Source organism: Oncorhynchus nerka, linkage group LG5, assembly GCF_034236695.1.
Source record: "Oncorhynchus nerka isolate Pitt River linkage group LG5, Oner_Uvic_2.0, whole genome shotgun sequence".
NCBI classification, from domain to species: Eukaryota; Metazoa; Chordata; class Actinopteri; order Salmoniformes; family Salmonidae; genus Oncorhynchus; species Oncorhynchus nerka.
The window spans coordinates 66,979,925-67,002,532 of NC_088400.1; the positions used below are offsets into that span (position 1 = coordinate 66,979,925).

The window sequence follows — 22,608 nt, forward strand, 5'->3', positions numbered from 1 at the left end:
GGCCATCCGCATCACTAGTTTACGGCCATCCCATCACGCATCACTAGTTTACGGCCATCCGCATCACTAGTTTACGGCCATCCGCATCACTAGTTTACGGTGCACCGGTGCCTCCCACTCCTCTTTCTATTCTGGTTATAGCAAGTTTGCTTTTCTGTCGAGGGAGTTGTTCACAGCGTTGTACGAGATCTTCAGTTTCTTGGCAATTTCTCGCATGGAATAACCTTCATTTCTCAGAACAAGACTAGAGTTTCAGAAGAAAGGACTTTGTTTCTGGCCATTTTGAGCCTGTAATCAAACCCACAAATGCTAATGCTCCAGATACACAACTAGTCTAAACAAGGCCAGTTTTACTGCTTCTTTAATCAGAACAACAGTTTTAGCTGTGCTAACATAATTGCAAAAGGGTTTTCTAATGATCAATTAGCCTTTTAAAATTATAAACTTGGATTAGCTAACACAACGTGCCACTGGAACACAGGAGTGATGGTTACTGATACTGGGCCTCTGTACGCCTATGTAGATTTTCCATAAAAAATCAGCTGTTTCCAGCTTCAATAGTCATTAAAAACATTAACAATGTCTACATTGTATTCCTGTGTCACGTTCGTTAAAAGGATCGGACAAAGGCGCAGTGTGGTATGCTTACATTCTTATTTATTTAAAGAATGAACACTGAACAAACTAACAAAATTAACCGTGAAGCTATACAAACGAGTGCTGACAGGCAACTACACATAGACAAGATCCCACAAACACTAAAGGGAAAATGGCTACCTAAATATGATCCCCAATCAGAGACAACGATAAGCAGCTGCCTCTGATTGAGAACCATATCAGGCCACCATAGACATACAAATCAACTAGACCTACAAAAACCCTAGACATACAAAAAACCCTAGACAATACAAGAACGAGCGTACCCACCCGAGTCACACCCTGACCTAAACAAAATATAAAGAAAACAGAGATATCTCAGGTCAGGGCGTGACATCCTGATCAATTTGATGTTATAGACAAAAAAATGTGTTTCTTTCAAAAACAAGGACATTTCTAAGTGACCCCAAACTTTTGAACAGTAGTTTATGTAAATTACTTGAATTTGGCTTTTTTTGAGGTCAATAACTCTGATAAATAGCTTCATTACGGGCAACGAAACCTATTGTTTCCATTCTAATTAATTATAGCAATAGTAAGTTCTTCATCTTCCCGCTCTCCCTCTCAAGCTGAACAGGACATCAGTAGGCCTAGTCCACTTGCACAGATAATGCATTTTTTGGGGACAAATTGACTGGCCTCCTGAAGTGCCACCGTACACAGCACAGTCATTGGGAACGCCTATCCAATGCAGTGTGTAATGCAGTGTAGCCTAGTTGTATATACAGCATCCCAGCAGCAAAAACACTTGGGAAGGAAGTACATTTTCTTAGAAATATAACTTTTCCCTGCTGTCACGTTGGTATGAAGAGATTCAGGAGACAGGCGCAGGAATTCGTAATAGTTTTTAAAAATTATACCCCAAATTACGCCGTGACGTGTAAAGGCACGGGGACGAAGACCAAACAAACAAGTACATAAAACACAGAATTGAAACCCAAACAAAAGAGGGAGGAATACCTTGAATAAAAAACACACGCACACAATGATTAACACACGGGACTAGACCCGTAATCATCTGCGCAATCCACAAGGGCACGAAAGCCCAAAACACACAGCACAGGTACTCACACGCACCAACGGACATTGGAACAATAACCGACAGCACCATGGTGAACAAAGGGCACATATACACAAATACAATCAGTGGGAATAGGGGCCAGGTGTGTGCAATGAAAGTTCCAGAGGGATCCGTGACACATGTGCTTCTCCGAACATGCTCTTAGTATAGCCTATATACTAAGAGCATATATTATAGGCCAGCCTTTCTCAAACTTGTTTGTGCCAGGGACACCCGGGAGTTGTGAAGGTGTTTTCAACACCAAAAAAAATAGTCTGTTTTATCCTTGAGATGTGGAAGCTTTGCTTCTAAAGTTGAGAATAGATGGGAGAAAATTATTTATCCACTTTGTCTCTCCAGGTGCCCAGCTTGAAATCGGCAATTGATTGTTTGCTTGGAAAATGTCACCTGCATGGGTTTGAGCGGGCAGCTAGGCCTACAGATTTGAATGGTCCCACAAATCCATGTCCCGTGATGTACTCGTTCAGAACACAGAATATTTCAGTAGTTTTATTCTGAGGAAAGAGAAAGACATTCTTCATAGAGTAGCTAATATATACAAGAAGTGGCATTTGAAATGTCAGAGTCTCATTTAATTGGATTACAAACCAATTTGATGAGAGAGAGTCTAAAAACCTCCATGTGATTCTATATCATCGGGAGATCCTGGAGACGCGTGACAGTGTCATTGGAACGTGGGATTTCACTGATCTTTGTAGCAGCAGATCAAACCTCTGGGCAAGCATCCACGACTGAGGGCATGACCAGCTTTTCAACTATAGTGAAAGGAGCCTGGCACTGGGAAATGTTATGAGAGAGGAAGTACGAAGCCTTCAGGAAACTCTCATTGTCTGTGAAATTATTGTGCAGCATTTTTGTTTGTTTGGTTTGAAAAAAAAATAGTCTGTTTTATCCTTGAGATGTGGAAGCTTTGCTTCTAAATGTCTGCGTATTTTCGATGGCTTCATAGCATATTGGCTGAGGCAAGTCTGACATAACACACAGACTGGGTTTGGCGGGCAGCTGTTATTTGAAACAAATCCAGAGAGAGAGAGAGAGAGAGAGAGAGAGAGAGAGAGAGGGGAGAGAGAGGGGGGAGAGAGAGAGAGAGAGAGAGAGAGAGAGAGAGAGATGAGAGAGAGAGCGTGCAGTCTGAGCAGCAGGGCTAGCTTGTGTGTGTGTGTTTGGTGTAGCTATATTTAGTCATGGCAGAGAGAGAGAGAGAGAGAGAGAGAGAGAGAGAGAGAGGAGAGAGAGAGAGAGAGAGAGAGAGAGAGAGAGAGAGAGAGAGGGGAGAGAGAGGGGGAGAGAGAGAGAGAGAGAGAGATGAGAGAGAGAGCGTGCAGGCTGAGCAGCAGGGCTAGCTTATGTGTGTGTGTTTGGTGTAGCTATAATTAGTCATGGCAACACAATTTGTTTACTGCTGCCTACATAGTTCAGCCCGTTGCACAAGTAGTCCCACTGCACGTATTTATTTGAGTCAAATATGCCACAGACCACAAAAAATATATATATCATATTCAAGATAAATATGCTGCAGACTGGAAAGCATTCCTCCACAGACTGAGATTTGAGAAAGGCTTGTATAGGCTATGGATCATTTTAGTGAGACCACACGGGGCTCACTTGACATTGTGCTCCCAGCAGAAAATCAGGGATGAGGGGTATCATCGGGCACACATTAAATAATATAATAAGCAACTAATGATCAAATCCTGAGAAATATGACATTTTATTGATTACAAATTACATGACCCTGCCCTGGACAAAACAACAACAACAAAACTAAACCTTCCCCATGACTGAAATTGAAAAAGCATGACCCTCCCCCGTTTTCTTCTGGGTAACTATTGTGTGACCTAAGACAACTAGGTCTTCACATGTTCAATACTACAGCCTGGTCTCTGGGCTCTCTCTCTCTCTCTCTGGTCTCTCGGTCTCTCTCTCTCTCTGGTCTCTCTCTCTCTCTGGTCTCTCTCTCTCTCTCTCTCTCTCTCTCTGTCTCTCTCTCTCTCTCTGGACTCAATTCAATTCAAGGGGCTTTATTGGCATGGGATACATGTGTTAACATTGTCAAAGCAAGTGAGGTAGATAATATACAAAAGTAAAATAATTAATAAAAATGAACAGTAAACATTACACATAGAGAAGTTTCAAAACAATAAAGACATTACAAATGTCATATTATATATATATACATATATGTTGTACACAGTGTTGTAACAATGTACAAATGGTTAAAGTACACAAGGGAAAATAAATAAGCATAAATATGGGTTGTATTTACAATGGTGTTTGTTTTTCACTGGTTGCCCTTTTCTTGCGGCAACAGGTCACAAATCTTGCTGCTGTGATGGCACACTGTGGTATTTCATCCAGTAGATATGGGAGTTTATCAAAATTGGATTTGTTTTTGAATTCTTTGTGGTTCTGTGTAATCTGAGGGACATATGTGTCTCTAATATGGTCATACATTGGGCAGGAGGTTAGGAAGTGCAGCTCAGTTTCCACCTCATTTTGTGGGTAGTGAGCACATAGCCTGTCTTCTCTTGAGAGCCATGTCTGCCTACGGCGGCCTTTCTCAATAGCAAGGCTATGCTCACTGAGTCTGTACATAGTCAAAGCTTCTAGTCTCTCTCTCTCTCTGGGTCTCTCAGTCACTCTCTCTCTCTGGTCTCTCAGTCGCTCGCACTCTCTCTGGTCTCTCGGTCTCTCGCTCTCACTCTGGTCTCTCGGTTTCTCTCTCTGGCCTCCCTCCCTCCCTCCCTCTCGTTCTCTCTCTCCCTCTCTTTTTCATTGATTTATTCCAAGCCTAATTGGTATGAAGTCATCACCAGGTTTGGAGTGAGAGAACTGCTTCAGGTACTCTGAACCTGCTAGTTTACAGAGACGTTTCCAAATGTCATGCCTTTCACTGTCTCATCTCCTCTCTTCCCTGCATTCCCCCCTCCATGTTCCACCTAACCTTTTACATTAGCTCACATCTGCCGAGCATGAGGATATGTGTCCAATGGAATATAGGTAGGGAAGGGGTCTGACAGCTGAGAGGCTTCGTCCCAAATGGCACCCTGTTCCCCACATAGTGCTTTACTTTTGACCAGAGCCCTCTAACTTTGCCCACCCCTGATCTAGGGAATGGTGTGTCATTTGGTACCAGGGACTTCCTAATATGGATGCCGTACGGGGGTCACAAAATAAATTCTGGATCAAATGCATTGTTATTTAGGAGTAAAACCTGGATCAAATGCATCATTCGCATGGCGTTTTCTCTGAGACGTTTATATAATGATGAATTGATTCCTGTGGAGGTTTGAGTACATTGTGAGGGTAGTTACGAAAGGTGTTCCTGATGTAGCTACTGTTCTACAGAGGGAGGTTTCCGGACATGTTTTAAACATCAATGACCAATAGGAAAAACCTATAGGGACTCAAGTTAGCAAGTATGGAGTATTGTGGACTGCTGTTTTTCCTTGGAACTCTTATTCACTGGAGCAATAAGTGTTATTATGTGTTTTCAGTGTTTCCTGTTCTCTGTTGTTGTTATGGTAATGCTATGTCTGCCATGCCATGGTCAGTCCTGCTGTAATTGCCCCTTGCGGACAAATAAAGCATATTGAAGTGAATTGGCTTGAATAAAAGCACAGCAAGACGCTGGATGGATGAATTGGATGGATGGACTGTTAGATTAACAGAGGAATGGATGGATGGACTATTGGATTAACAGAGGAATGGATGGATGGACTATTGGATTAACAGAGGAATGGATGGACTGTTGGATTAACAGAAGAATGGATGGACTATTGGATTAACAGAGGAACGGATGGACTGTTGGATTAACAGAGGAACGGATGGACTGTTGGATTAACAGAGGAACGGATGGACTGTTGGATTAACAGAGGAACGGATAGACTGTTGGATTAACAGAGTAACGGATAGACTGTTGGATTAACAGAGGAACGGATGGACTGTTGGATTAACAGAGGAACGGATGGACTGTTGGATTAACAGAGTAACGGATGGACTGTTGGATTAACAGAGGAACGGATAGACTGTTGGATTAACAGAGTAACGGATAGACTGTTGGATTAACAGAGGAACGGATGGACTGTTGGATTAACAGAGGAACGGATGGACTGTTGGATTAACAGAGTAACGGATGGACTGTTGGATTAACAGAGGAACGGATGGACTGTTGGATTAACAGAGTAACGGATGGACTGTTGGATTAACAGCGGAACGGATGGAATGTTGGATTAACAGAGGAACATATGGATTGTTGGATTAACAGAGGAATGGGTGGACTGTTGGTTTAACAAATCAAATTTATTTATATAGCCCTTCGTACATCAGCTGATATCTCAAAGTGCTGTACAGAAACCCAGCCTAAAACCCCAAACAGCAAGCAATGCAGGTGTAGAAGCACGGGAAATGGATGGATGGGCTGTTGGATTAATGAACAGATGGACGGATTGTGAAGACAAAGAGACAGATGCATCAACAGCTCCATGTCTGTGAGAGTCCCCTGGACAGGTACTGTATATGTACTAGTGATCCATGGAGTATTCAGCCCGTGTGTGTGTGTGTGTGTGTGTCTGTGTGTGTGTGTGTGTGTGTGTATTTGTGTGTCTGTGTCTGAGTATGTGTGTGTGTGTCTGTGTGTCTGTGCATGTGTATTTGTGTGTGTGTGTGTGCGTGTGTGTGTCTGTGTCTGTGTGTTCATATATGTGTGCCTGTGCGTGTGTGTGTGTGTGTTTGAGTGTGTGTATGTATTTATGTGTGTCTGTGTGTGTGTGTGTATTTGTGTCTGTGTGTATGTGTATATGTTTCTCCAAGGCTGAAGAGCAGAGCTGTTCCCACTAGACGCCCACAAATCAAAGTAAAAGAGAACTCACAGAGTTCCCTTGCTCTCCTCTCCAGCTCCTCAGCTCACGCCCACTCAGTATAACTTTAGCATTCAAGACCAGCAACGTGATAAGCAAAGCAAGCAAGCCTGATCACTTTCAGAGAACACACACACGCCGTGTAATAATAAAGAATGTATGATCGCCTGAATTATTGACTAACGCCATTAAACATTCATTGATGTTATTGAAGAAATAGCTATTGGCTGGTGACGGAAAAGTGACATTTTTCTAGTAGAGCTGTCAGAGTGCGGTGAGGTATTTGTGGTAAACGGCCTTTAAATGGTTGTTATATTGCGCTGTGTGTCCCTGACTCTCTTGTATGAGGATAAATGCTCCTGACCTCCTCTGTATATGCATGCAAACAAGGGAGGAGACGTGTGCCTAGGAATCACTAGGGCACCCGTTCTCATGGTAACAGCTTAAAACATAATAACAATCACTTGGTGGGTGCTTATGTCTGTCCTATTTCACACATGTACAAGCGTGTATTAATACGTATGTGTTGTTTTGCATATCACAACTCTCCTTGAGACACCCTGGGAGAGTGGGGTGAGACACCCTGGGAGAGTGGGGTGAGACACTCTGGGAGAGTGGTGTGAGACACCCTGGGAGAGTGGGGTGAGACACCCTGGGAGAGTGGGGTGAGACACCCTGGGAGAGTGTGGTGAGACACCCTGGGAGAGTGGGGTAAGACACACTGGGAGAGTGGGGTGAGACACCCTGGGAGAGTGGGGTGAGACACCCTGGGAGAGTGGGATGAGACACTCTGGGAGAGTGGGGTGAGACACTCTGGGAGAGTGGGGTGAGACACCCTGGGAGAGTGGGGTAAGACACCAGTGTCTTCCAGTCTGTCCATGAGTGAACAGGCTCATTAGAGAACACCAGTGTCTTCCAGTCTGTCCATGAGTGAACAGGCTCATTAGAGAACACCAGTGTCTTCCTGTCTGCCCATGAGTGAACAGGCTCATTAGAGAACACCAGTGTCTTCCTGTCTGCCCATGAGTGAACAGGCTCATTAGAGAACACCAGTGTCTTCCAGTCTGTCCATGAGTGAACAGGCTCATTAGAGAATAACAGTGTCTTTCATTCTGCCCATGAGTGAACAGGCTCATTAGAGAACACCAGTGTCTTCCAGTCTGCCCATGAGTGAGCAGGCTCATTAGAGAACACCAGTGTCTTCCTGTCTGCCCATGAGTGAACAGGCTCATTAGAGAACACCAGTGTCTTCCTGTCTGCCCATGAGTGAACAGGCTCATTAGAGAACACCAGTGTCTTCCAGTCTGTCCATGAGTGAACAGGCTCATTAGAGAATAACAGTGTCTTCCAGTCTGTCCATGAGTGAACAGGCTCATTAGAGAATAACAGTGTCTTCCAGTCTGTCCATGAGTGAACAGGCTCATTAGAGAATAACAGTGTCTTCCAGTCTGCCCATGAGTGAACAGGCTCATTAGAGAATAACAGTACTTAGGGTTATTAAAACAAAAATATACAGTTGTGCTTCTCTTGGGTCAGACGCTGTATAGTCAATATAGATTCATTAATATCTGAATTCAAGACGAATAAGCCTGTTAATATCATTACAACATACCACAGCCTGGTAATATCACTACAACATACCACAGCCTGGTAACAGCATTACAACATACCACAGCCTGGTAATAACACTACAACATACCACAGCCTGGTAATAACACTACAACATACCACAGCCTGGTAACAGCATTACAACATACCACAGCCTGGTAATAGCACTACAACATACCACAGCCTGGTAATATCACTACAACATACCACAGCCTGGTAATAACATTACAACATACCACAGCCTGGTAATAGCATTACAACATACCACAGCCTGGTAATATCACTACAACATACCACAGCCTGGTAATAACATTACAACATACCACAGCCTGGTAATATCACTACAACATACCACAGCCTGGTAATAACATTACAACATACCACAGCCTGGTAATATCACTACAACATACCACAGCCTGATAATAACACTACAACATACCACAGCCTGGTAATAACATTACAACATACCACAGCCTGGTAATAACATTACAACATACCACAGCCTGATAATAACACTACAACATACCACAGCCTGGTAATAGCATTACAACTTACCACAGCCTGTTAATAGCATTACAACATACCACAGCCTGGTAATATCACTACAACATACCACAGCCTGATAATAGCACTACAACATACCACAGCCTGGTAATAGCACTACAACATACCACAGCCTGGTAATAACACTACAACATACCACAGCCTGGTAATAGCACTACAACATACCACAGCCTGGTAATAACACTACAACATACCACAGCCTGGTAATAACACTACAACATACCACAGCCTGGTAATAGCACTACAACATACCACAGCCTGGTAATATCACTACAACATACCACAGCCTGATAATAGCACTACAACATACCACAGCCTGGTAATAGCACTACAACATACCACAGCCTGGTAATAACACTACAACATACCACAGCCTGGTAATAGCACTACAACATACCACAGCCTGGTAATAACACTACAACATACCACAGCCTGGTAATAACACTACAACATACCACAGCCTGGTAATAGCACTACAACATACCACAGCCTGGTAATAACACTACAACATACCACAGCCTGGTAATAACACTACAACATACCACAGCCTGATAATAGCACTACAACATACCACAGCCTGGTAATAGCACTACAACATACCACAGCCTGGTAATAACACTACAACATACCACAGCCTGGTAATAACACTACAACATACCACAGCCTGGTAATAACACTACAACATACCACAGCCTGATAATAGCACTACAACATACCACAGCCTGGTAATAGCATTACAACATACCACAGCCTGGTAATATCACTACAACATACCACAGCCTGATAATATCACTACAACATACCACAGCCTGGTAATAGCACTACAACATACCACAGCCTGGTAATAACACTACAACATACCACAGCCTGGTAATAACACTACAACATACCACAGCCTGGTAATAATATTACAACATACCACAGCCTGGTAATAACACTACAACATACCACAGCCTGGTAATAACACTACAACATACCACAGCCTGATAATAGCATTACAACATACCACAGCCTGGTAATAACATTACAACATACCACAGCCTGGTAATAACATTACAACATACCACAGCCTGGTAATAGCATTACAACTTACCACAGCCTGGTAATAACATTACAACATACCACAGCCTGGTAATAATATTACAACATACCACAGCCTGGTAATAACACTACAACATACCACAGCCTGGTAATAGCATTACAACATACCACAGCCTGGTAATATCACTACAACATACCACAGCCTGGTAACAGCATTACAACATACCACAGCCTGGTAATAACATTACAACATACCACAGCCTGATAATAACATTACAACATACCACAGCCTGGTAATATCACTACAACATACCACAGCCTGGTAATAACATTACAACATACCACAGCCTGGTAATAACATTACAACATACCACAGCCTGATAATAACACTACAACATACCATAGCCTGGTAATAACATTACAACATACCAAAGCCTGATAATAGCATTACAACATACCACAGCCTGGTAATATCACTACAACATACCACAGCCTGGTAATAACATTACAACATACCACAGCCTGGTAATAACATTACAACATACCACAGCCTGGTAATAACATTACACCATACCACAGCCTGATAATAACATTACAACATACCACAGCCTGGTAATAACATTACAACATACCACAGCCTGGTAATAACATTACAACATACCACAGCCTGGTAATAACATTACAACATACCACAGCCTGGTAATAACATTACAACATACCACAGCCTGGTAATAACATTACAACATACCACAGCCTGGTAATAACATTACAACATACCACAGCCTGGTAATAACATTACAACATACCACAGCCTGGTAATAACACTACAACATACCACAGCCTGGTAATAACATTACAACATTTCACAGCCTGGTAACAGCATTACAACATACCACAGCCTGGTAATATCACTACAACATACCACAGCCTGGTAATAGCACTACAACATACCACAGCCTGGTAATAACATTACAACATACCAAAGCCTGATAATAGCATTACAACATACCACAGCCTGGTAATAACATTACAACATACCACAGCCTGGTAATAACACTACAACATACCACAGCCTGGTAATAACATTACAACATACCACAGCCTGGTAATAACATTACAACATACCACAGCCTGGTAATAATATTACAACATACCACAGCCTGGTAATAACACTACAACATACCACAGCCTGGTAATAGCATTACAACATACCACAGCCTGGTAATATCACTACAACATACCACAGCCTGGTAATAACATTACAACATACCACAGCCTGATAATAGCATTACAACATACCACAGCCTGGTAATATCACTACAACATACCACAGCCTGGTAATAACATTACAACATACCACAGCCTGGTAATAACATTACAACATACCACAGCCTGATAATAGCATTACAACATACCACAGCCTGGTAATATCACTACAACATACCACAGCCTGGTAATAACATTACAACATACCACATCCTGGTAATAACATTACAACATACCACAGCCTGGTAATAACATTACAACATACCACAGCCTGATAATAGCATTACAACATACCACAGCCTGGTAATAACATTACAACATACCACAGCCTGGTAATAACATTACAACATACCACAGCCTGGTAATAACATTACAAAATTTCACAGCCTGGTAATATCACTACAACATACCACAGCCTGGTAATATCACTACAACATACCACAGCCTGGTAATATCACTACAACATACCACAGCCTGGTAATAATATTACAACATACCACAGCCTGGTAATATCACTACAACATACCACAGCCTGGTAATAACACTACAACATACCACAGCCTGGTAATAACATTACAACATACCACAGCCTGGTAATAACACTACAACATACCACAGCCTGGTAATAACATTACAACATACCACAGCCTGGTAATAACATTACAACATACCACAGCCTGGTAATAACTTTACAACATACCACAGCCTGGTAATAACATTACAACATACCACAGCCTGATAATAGCATTACAACATACCACAGCCTGGTAATATCACTACAACATACCACAGCCTGGTAATAACATTACAACATACCACAGCCTGATAATATCACTACATGATACCACAGCCTGGTAATAGCACTACAACATACCACAGCCTGGTAATAACATTACAACATACCACAGCCTGGTAATAACTTTACAACATACCACAGCCTGGTAATAGCACTACAACATACCACAGCCTGGTAATAACATTACAACATACCACAGCCTGGTAATAACATTACAACATACCACAGCCTGGTAATAACATTACAACATACCACATCCTGGTAATAACATTACAACATACCACAGCCTGGTAATAACTTTACAACATACCACAGCCTGGTAATAACATTACAACATACCACAGCCTGGTAATAACATTACAACATACCACAGCCTGGTAATAACATTACAAAATTTCACAGCCTGGTAATAACACTACAACATACCACAGCCTGGTAATAATATTACAACATACCACAGCCTGGTAATAGCACTACAACATACCACAGCCTGGTAATAACACTACAACATACCACAGCCTGGTAATAACATTACAACATACCACAGCCTGGTAATAATATTACAACATACCACAGCCTGGTAATAGCACTACAACATACCACAGCCTGGTAATAACATTACAACATACCACAGCCTGGTAATAACTTTACAACATACCACAGCCTGGTAATAATATTACAACATACCACAGCCTGGTAATAGCACTACAACATACCACAGCCTGTTAATAACATTACAACATACCAGAGCCTGGTAATAACATTACAACATACCACAGCCTGGTAATAGCACTACAACATACCACAGCCTGGTAATAACATTACAACATACCACAGCCTGTTAATAACATTACAACATACCAGAGCCTGGTAATAACATTACAACATACCACAGCCTGGTAATAGCACTACAACATACCACAGCCTGGTAATAACTTTACAACATACCACAGCCTGGTAATAACTTTACAAATTTTCACAGCCTGGTAATATCACTACAACATACCACAGCATCACAAGTGTGTTGGTGAAAACTGACTTTTTACAGTTCATGCAGGAACGTATGTATATCCCATATGACCTCAAGCGATGTGTGTGTGTGTGTGACAGGGTGTTACTTGATGTGTGTGTGTGTCTTACTTGATGTCACTCTCTCTGAACCTCTCCACGTCCAGGTCTTCGATGAACTTCTCTCCCTTCATCCAGTAGATGAGCGGACTGACCTCCCCGGCGAAGCCGAAGAACGCTCGGCACGTCAGGTTGACTTGACTTCCTGTGGAGACAGGAAATAGGAAATAAGGCATGGTTGTCGCGGTAAGGAAATAATATGCTTGTGGGTAAAGCAGGGGAAAATGTCTGGGTGAGCTGAAGCCCACTAATGTAGGTCTTTCCAGTACCATGGATAATATGGGCGATTCTTATTAGATGGTGTCTCCTATTGTCTAGGTTCTAATGCACACCTCCAGACTCTCCTGCACCTTCCAACACCTACATCCTCCTGAACTCATAGACACCCGTGAATCTCCCCTATCCCCTCTGAATCTATCCTATCCCCTTTGAAGCTCCCCTATCCCCTCTGAAGCTCTCCTATCCCCTCTGAAGCTCTCCTATCCCCTCTGAAGCTCCCCTATCCCCTCTGAATCTCTCCTATCCCCTCTGAATCTCTCCTATCCCCTTTGAAGCTCTCCTATCCCCTCTGAAGCTCCCCTATCTCCTCTGAATCTCCCCTATCCCCTCTGAAGCTCCCCTATCCCCTCTGAAGCTCTCCTATCCCCTCTGAAGCTCTCCTATCCCCTCTGAAGCTCTCCTATCCCCTCTGAAGCTCCCCTATCCCCTCTGAATCTCGCCTATCCCCTCTGCATCTCTCCTATACCCTCTGAAGCTCTCCTATCCTCTCTGAAGTTCCCCTATCCCCTCTGAAGTTCCCCTATCCCCTCTGAAGCTCTCCTATCCCCTCTGAAGTTCCCTTATCCCCTCTGAAGTTCCCCTATCCCCTCTGAAGTTCCACTATCCCCTCTGAAGCTCTCCTATCCCCTCTGAAGTTCCCCTATCCCCTCTGAAGCTCCCCTATCCCCTCAGAAGCTCACCTATCCCCTCTGAAGCTCCCCTATCCCATCGGAAGCTCTCCTATCCCCTCTGAAGTTCCCCTATCCCATCTGAAGCTCCCCTATCCCCTCTGAAGTTCCCCTATCCCCTCTGAAGCTCCCCTATCCCCTCTGAAGTTCCCCTATCCCCTCTGAAATTTCCCTATCCCATCTGAAGTTCCCCTATCCCCTCTGAAGCTCCCCTATCCCCTCTGAAGTTCCCCTATCCCATCTGAAGTTCCCCTATCCCCTCTGAAGCTCTCATATCCCCTCTGAAGTTCCCCTATCCCATCTGAAGCTCCCCTATCCCCTCTGAAGTTTCCCTATCCCATCTGAAGCTCTCATATCCCCTCTGAAGCTCACCTACCTCCTCTGAAGCTCTCCTACCGCGTCGGAAGCGCCCATCCCTCCTTCCATTCTCTCCCACTCTCTCCCTCATGCTCCTGAACACTGATGAACTGTCTTTCACTCTCTCCCATGCACACTCCTGGCGTCCTCTACACAATGGGTGATTATTAGCCCAGTACCCTTATTGTTCCACCCTACCAATTAGTGTGAGTGTGAAACATGATGCACAGCGTGCATGGTGAAAGATGTTCTACACACAACAGCAATTTAGCAACATGACATCTTATTAAAATCTGTTCATATACACTCCCACAAAGAATATGACACTTTTTAAAACATTTTCTGACAAGCGAGCATTCTTAGAATGTTTGGGAACTACATATATTAAGGCATTTGTGAAAATTCTATAGCAATATAGGATGGGAAAGCGGCCGTGTGTTTGGACAATTAATAGACACTGCAATAAATAGACCCTACTATGGTGCACCATAGCCAATCAAAGCTACAGTAGGCCTTCATGCAAACAAGCCATTTGCCACAAGGGCCTGCCATCATTCACTTTGAACTGGACTGTGTGTTTACAGGCAGTAGGACCTGCCATCATTCACTTTGAACTGGACTGTGCGTTTACAGGCAGTAGGGCCTGTCATCATTCACTTTGAACTGGACTGTGTGTTTACAGACATTAGGACCTGCCATCATTCACTTTGAACTGGACTGTGTGTTTACAGACATTAGGACCTGCCATCATTCACTTTGAACTGGACTGTGTGTTTACAGGCAGTAGGACCTGCCATCATTCACTTTGAACTGGACTGTGCGTTTACAGGCATTAGGACCTGCCATCATTCACTTTGAACTGGACTGTGTGTTTACAGGCAGTTGCAACAGTGCGACTTTAGATCATTAGAACACATTCGACAAAAGCCACAAAATACAGTTGAATAGATTTCTGCAAGTATGTAAATACCACAGGAGTCCTCTTACATTTGGGAACCTTACAATCCTATTGATCAAACAACCACGAAAAGGTAGGTTCTCTCTCCCTCAGTTATGCACATCAACAACAACAACATCAATAACTAATGCTAGCCAGAGCAAGATGAGCTAAAATCTAATGAAAGAACATGAAAGAAACAGTACAGTGCATTCAGATAGTATTCAGACCCCTTCCCCTTTTCCACATGTTGTTAAATACATCTGTTCCTCATCAATCAACACACAATACCCCACAATGACAAAGTGAAAACAGGTTTTTAGACATTTTTGCAAATGTATTTAAAAAACGATAAAGAAATACCTTATTTACGTAAGTATTCAGACCCTTTGTTATGAGACTCAAAATTGAGCTCAGGTGCATCCTGTTTCCATTGATCATCTTTGAGATCTTTCTACAACTTGATTGGAGTTCACCTGTGGTAAATTAAATTGATTGGACATCATTTGGAAAGGCACACCCCTGTCTATATAAGGTCCGACAGTTGACGGTGCATTTCAGATCAAAAACCAAGCCATGAGGTCAAAGGAAATATCCGTAGAGCTCCGAGACAGGATTGTTGAAGTACAGAAAGGTACCAAAACATTTCTGCATCATTGAAGGTCCCCAAGAACACAGTAGCCTTCATCATTCTTAAATGGAAGAAGTTTGGAACCACCAGGATTCTTCCTAGAGCTTTCCACCAAACTGAGCAATCTGGGGAGAAGCGCCTTGGTCAGGGAGGTGACCAAGAACACGATGGTCACTCTGACAGAGCTCCAGAGTTCCTTTGTGGAGATGGTAGAACCTTCCAGAAGGACATCCATCTCTGCAGCACTCCACCAATCAGGCGTGGCTCGATGGAAGCCACTCCTCCCTATCCAACCTAACAGAGCCTGAGATGTTCTGCAGAGAAGAATGGGATAATATCTCAAATACAGGTGTGCCAAGCTTGTAGTTTCATACCCAAGAAGACTTGAGGCTGTAATCGCTGCCAAAGGTCCTTCAACAAAGTATTGAGTAAAGGTTCTGAATACTTATGTAAAGGATTTATCAGTTTTTTCCATTTGATAAATTAGCAAACATTTCTAAAAAACAGTTTTTCCTTTGTCATTATGGAGTATTGTGTGTAGATTGAGGAGCAAAAAAAAACAAGTCTGTAACGTAACACAATACGGAAAAGGTCATGCAATGTAAACCCTCTCAAATTGTTTCAGCTAGTTGGCCGTCAAAATTGTACTGATAAACGATGGGGAATTGTAGACTTCCCGTCCTTCTGCAGCTTGCCTGCAACCAAGCACCCAAGCTAACTGGCTAAAGTTGGCTAGCTTGCTACTTCCAGACACAAATGAGAGAACAGCTCACTCTGACCACTTTACTCGCCCTAGCAGAGCTGGTTAGCTAGGCTGTTTACATGTTATCTAGAGCATTCTTGACTAGCTATTACTTTTTCTGCCTACATTTACTGACAGAGGTCATATTCAGCCAGTGTAGCACATTCGTAAATGCATCAGTTATTCTGCGCTCTGACATACTCAGACAAGTCTGTTCTGAAATAGATAGCCAGAGGGAATTTGCAAAAGCAAGAGATATGCTAACTGGATAATGTTGTGGAAATATTGAATCAAATATATCTCAGATAATGGAACTTGTAAATTCAAATAGACTTTATTACAAAGTAACAGAGCCAAGCAATTCCATGGAACAACTCATTTTTCTTGTTACAGACCTCAGGCTTTATGGGTTTCCATCTTCAGATAACACACATGGTCACTCCCCTCTATGTAGATGATGAACACCCCTTGGCCTCTCGCCACCATTATCTTCTTGTCCCAATTCTTGCTTGTTAACGCCCACATCTGATCAATTTAGATTACAATGGTGGCGGCGCCATAGTGTTAATACAAAAAATACTACATTTATTGTTTATATACTTTCCAAATATAAGTGCTTTTCTAATAATATTTGATTAGTACAAACAGGTTCTTATTACAGATACATGGATTTTGGTGCCTATATTAATTAACTAAAGTACACTTTTTTTTTCTTTTTTTTTTTACATAACTCCATGTTGACCCAGTCTGTACACTCCCATGGATTCTGCTTCCGTTCTGTTTTACATGTCTAGTCGCTCTGGATAAGAGCGTCTGCTAAATGACTTAAATGTAAATGTAAATGTAGTGATTAACTCCATGTTGACCCAGTCTGTACACTCCTATGGATTCTGCTTCCGTTCTTTTTGTACATGTCCAATGGTTAACTCTTTGTTTATCCAGCTCTGTCCATTCACCTGAGCTCAACCTTTACTCTGCTTATGCATGTCTATTAATTAACCCTATGTTTTCTGTCTCAATACTTTTGGGAGAACAGTCTAGATACTGGAAAATCAACCACAGTCGTGAATTTACACCTACAATAACAGACATTCAAGTTCTTGCTAGCTAACCAAATGACACCTGCATCTCTAACTGTGTATAGTCACCGGAAAACGTTATGAGGGGAAAAAGTCAGTCACTCATCCACTTCTCCAATGACATGACATCCTCCTTGCAGCTAGCTAGCTAACGTTAGGCTCCATGTTTTTAGCTTGCTACATAAATAGCAAGCTACACTGCTCAAAAAAATAAAGGGAACACCAAAATAACACATCCTAGATCTGAATGAATGAAATATTCTTATTAAATACTTTTTTCTTTACATAGTTGAATGTGCTGGTAACAAAATCACACAAAAATTATCAATGGAAATCAAATGTATCAACCCATGGAGGTCTGGATTTGGAGTCACACTCAAAATTAAAGTGGAAAACCACACTACAGGCTGATCCAACTTTGATGTAATGTCCTTAAAACAAGTCAAAATGAGGCTCAGTAGTGTGTGTGTGGCCTCCACGTGCCTGTATGACCCACCTACAATGCCTGGGCATGCTCCTGAGGAAGTGGCGGATGGTCTCCTGAGGGATCTCCTCCCAGACCTGGACTAAAGCATCCGCCAACTCCTGGACAGTCTGTGGTGCAACAGTAGATGGAGCGAGACATGATGTCCCAGATGTGCTCAATTGGATTCAGGTCTGGGGAACGGGCGGGCCAGTCCATAGCATCAATGCCTTCCTCTTGCAGGAACTGCTGACACACTCCAGCCACATGAGGTCTAGCATTGTCTTGCATTAGGATGAATCCAGTGCCAACCGCACCAGCATATGGTCTCATACCACCCTCATGGAGTCTGTTTCTGACCGTTTGAGCAGACACATGCACATTTGTGGCCTGCTGGAGGTCATTTTGCAGGGCTCTGGCAGTGCTCCTCCTGCTCCTCCTTGCACAAAGGCGGAGGTAGCAGTCCTGCTGCTGGGTTGTTGCCCTCCTACGGCCTCCTCCACATCTCCTGATGTACTGGCCTGTCTCCTGGTAGCGCCTCCATGCTCTGGACACTACGCTGACAAACACAGCAAACCTTCTTGCCACAGCTCGCATTATGTTCCATCCTGGATGAGCTGCACTACCTGAGCCACTTGTGTGGGTTGTAGACTCCGTCTCATGCTACCACTAGAGTGAAAGCACCGCCAGCATTCAAAAGTGACCAAAACATCAGCCAGGAAGCATAGGAACTGAGACGTGGTCTGTGGTCACCACCTGCAGAACCACTCCATTATGTCTTGCTAATTGCCTATAATTTCCACCTGTTGTCGATTCCATTTGCACAACAGCATGTGAAATGTATTGTCAATCAGTGTTGCTTCCTAAGTGGACAGTTTGATTTCACAGAAATGTGATTGACTTGGAGTTACGTTGTGTTGTTTAAGTGTTCCATTATTTTTTTTTAGTATTAGCCACGTTATGACTGACTTCTGATCATTGCCCTTGCTAGTTTGATTGTATTGACATTCCCAGCCTTGGTTACATTCGTCCATTTTTGTCCAAAATATTGAGTCATGGAAACTGAAACAGTGCATCCCAAATGGAGGCAGCAAACATTGTACCAGACCAGCTGTGATTTACAACCTGATAGCAATATTTTTGGAACTATCAAGAAATGTTTTGGTGAATTATATGAATCACGTATTGAACTGCATCCATCTATTCTGCCAACAATGCCTTAGTGTACGTCATGGAATGTTGAGTCAAATAGAACCTACTTTTAAAACCTTATCATATTGGTTTTGTAGCATAAACTGGGAATTTGATATTTTTGACTGATATTATGATTGTCTGTTTGTTTCATGTCAGCAAAGTAGTTAAAACGCTGTCAGATCCACTTTAAAGCATATTGGATGTGATATGCATATCAGATACAATGCATGCCACCCCAAAGATCAGGCTAATGCTGATGATGTGTCCGAGATTGAAGAGGCGGTTCGTGTTTAAACAACTGGTAGAGGTACTGAAACGCCATCATTGTTATTCATCTAACCTTAATAAAATCTCATTTATTTTCAAACAATCAAATGTATTTATAAAGCTCTTCGTACATCAGCTGATGTCACAAAGTGCTGTACAGAAACCCAGCCTAAAACCCCAAACAGCAATGCAGGTGTAGAAGCATAAAAACCTTTACATTATACTAGACGCAGAGAGATTCAGGCCTCATGATCATACGATACCCCCTGAGATTGTCAGAAAGGAGCATTGACATCAAGAGTGACATTCAAGCAACTATAACCACCACCTATACTACTTCAAGAGCCATTTGGAGGGGAATCTCATGGACATCAGATGTTGATCATCTGTAGCAGCAGCACCTGGCTCCATCCAGCAGACAGACAGGGAGACGGGCACAGAGGATGTGATGTGCAGATAGACTCCAGGGGCCAGGGACTAGACTGACTGACTGACACAGTGAATGGGGCTGAGGGGTAAGCTGACACGGCTCAGGAGACAGATTCTCTCGCTGTGCTGGAGCTTTTTCTCCCCTCTCAGCTCCTTTCCCAGCCATATCTTATGTGGCGGAGAGAGAGATAAGCCCAGTGTCTCTTAACTCCACCCAGCCAGCCCAGGGGACCCCATTCTGCCTTTTTCTCTTTATTTCTCACTCTGTTTTCTCATTTGTGCCGTGTCTTTCTTCTGCAAGGGAATTCATGTGTATTACAGAAACTCTAAACAAGCGAAACATTGTGTCGATCACTCTAAACCCCAGCACTACACAGCTGATTCAAATCATCAACTTATTTGAATCAGCTGTGTAGTGCTAGAACAAAAACTAAAAAGCTTGCTGTAAGCTAAATATTACATTTAGTGATGTGAAATTTCCCCATTACAGGCAGGCACACAGACGCACACTTGTGTACATGCAATCTGGGACATAGACCGGCCAGTCTATCTCAATAGCTGTCATTGAGTGAGGCAACATTTTCTATACCAACCAACAGTAGGGCCATGTGCTGTGAGCACACAATATCCACACCGTAACCCAAAACACCATCAGAGCCAGAGAGGCTAGCCACTAGAGCCCATATTAAGCTGGACTGATCAAGGAGCGGCCATTAAAAGTATGTTGAGAAAGTCAAAGAGGTGATTCAGCATCATTCATTAGTGTTCTCACTCATCTCATCTCCCCATCCCTCCCCCAGGGTTTGGGGCTCAGATGTCTGTGAGATGGCAGATAGTGGTGGAGGATAATTGGCAGTTCAAAGATAATAGGGATTTATTTGACCATCTCTCTCTGGCTCTGAAACGTTCCGCCATGTTGCAGCCCCCTTGTCAGATTATTAGGAGCAGAAACCAGGTAAACATAAAGGGACTTGTGAATCTGGTTGATGTGTATCTTTTCCCTACATGAAATATGGTAAACACCTCTAAACTTCAGGTATTTGGGAGACTAGGGCCAATTTAATGGCTTAGAATTGCAGGATGCACCTTGAGTGTGACAGTTAGTGTGCCCATTGAGGTGAGTTATGTGGTGGAGCAACATGGTGCAGTGCCACTCCTGTCCACAAGATGTCACTATGGAGCTACAGAGCAGGTACAGACCTGCACTGATGCAAAAAAAAAAGCAAAGCATGTTGGTAGGTTCAGCTCTGAGAGGAATCATTATTCTCCTCTTGCAACTCCACAAAAATACTGTACCTTTATTCCTGGGGGATTGGAAATCACCCCATTTTATTCTATGTAATACCACAAGTCATGCAGGCTCTAACGTACCATTATTCGTGTACGTACATAATATACTGTAAATTCCCAGCATCAGATAATGGAGATTATGCACATAATAATCACAAAGTGGGAGTACCTTTATTGACATGATAATCTAGGTAGGCCAAGATCACTCTGACTACACAGAAGAACATGCACACACACACACACACACACACACACACACACACACACACACACACACACACACACACACACACACACACACACACACACGCACACACACACACACACACACACACCCTCTCCATTCCTCTTCCTCTCTCTCCCTTCCTCTCTCCCCTCTTCATCTCTCTCCTTCTCATCCTCTCTCTTTCTCCCTTTCTCATTTCCTCTCTCTCCCTTTCTCTCTCTCTCTCCCCGTCAACCTCTCTCTCTCTCTCTCTCTCTCCCTCCCTCTCCCTTACTCACTCCCCCCGCCCTCTCTTCCTTATCTTCCTCTGCCTTCCTTAAGCCTCTCTTAGTCACAGTAATAAGGTAAAAAGCTGCAGCATTGGCATCCTCGCTCTGAGCGGAGGAAGGAAGCAGTCGATTCGATAGGATGCCCGATCGCCAGAGGAACACACACGCACACATAACACACACATGCATACACACACGCACACACTGGTCTCAAAGAGCATACTGTACATGTAGGTACATGTCCAGATCATATACGCCTCAAAGAAGTACGGCCTGAGAGGCAAGTAATGAGGGCCCATGAGGTCTGTTCCAGATCATCGTATAACCCTGAGGTCTGTTCCAGATCATCGTATAACCCTGAGGTCTGTTCCAGATCATCATATAACCCTGAGGTCTGTTCCAGATCATCATATAACCATGAGGTCTGTTCCAGATCATCATATAACCATGAGGTCTGTTCCAGATCATCGTATAACCCTGAGGTCTGTTCCAGATCATCATATAACCATGAGGTCTGTTCCAGATCATCATATAACCCTGAGGTCGGTTCCAGATCATCATGTAACCCTGAGGTCTGTTCCAGATCATCATATAACCATGAGGTCTGTTCCAGATCATCATATAACCCTGAGGTCTGTTCCAGATCATCATATAACCCTGAGGTCTGTTCCAGATCATCATATAACCATGAGGTCTGTTCCAGATCATCATATAACCCTGAGGTCTGTTCCAGATCATCATATAAACCTGAGGTCTGTTCCAGATCATCATATAACC

General features: G+C 43.1%; 1 protein-coding gene across 1 annotated transcript in view; it reads right to left on the reverse strand.

Annotated features, from left to right (window-relative positions):
- The window catches only part of LOC115126160 (interleukin-1 receptor accessory protein-like 1), a 423,550-nt gene that overhangs the window by 75,541 nt on the left and 325,401 nt on the right, over nucleotides 1-22,608 (reverse strand). The window contains exon 7 of the mRNA XM_065018987.1: nucleotides 13,013-13,145. Within this exon, the coding sequence (XP_064875059.1) occupies nucleotides 13,013-13,145 (133 nt within the window). The remainder of the gene's footprint in view (nucleotides 1-13,012; nucleotides 13,146-22,608) is intronic.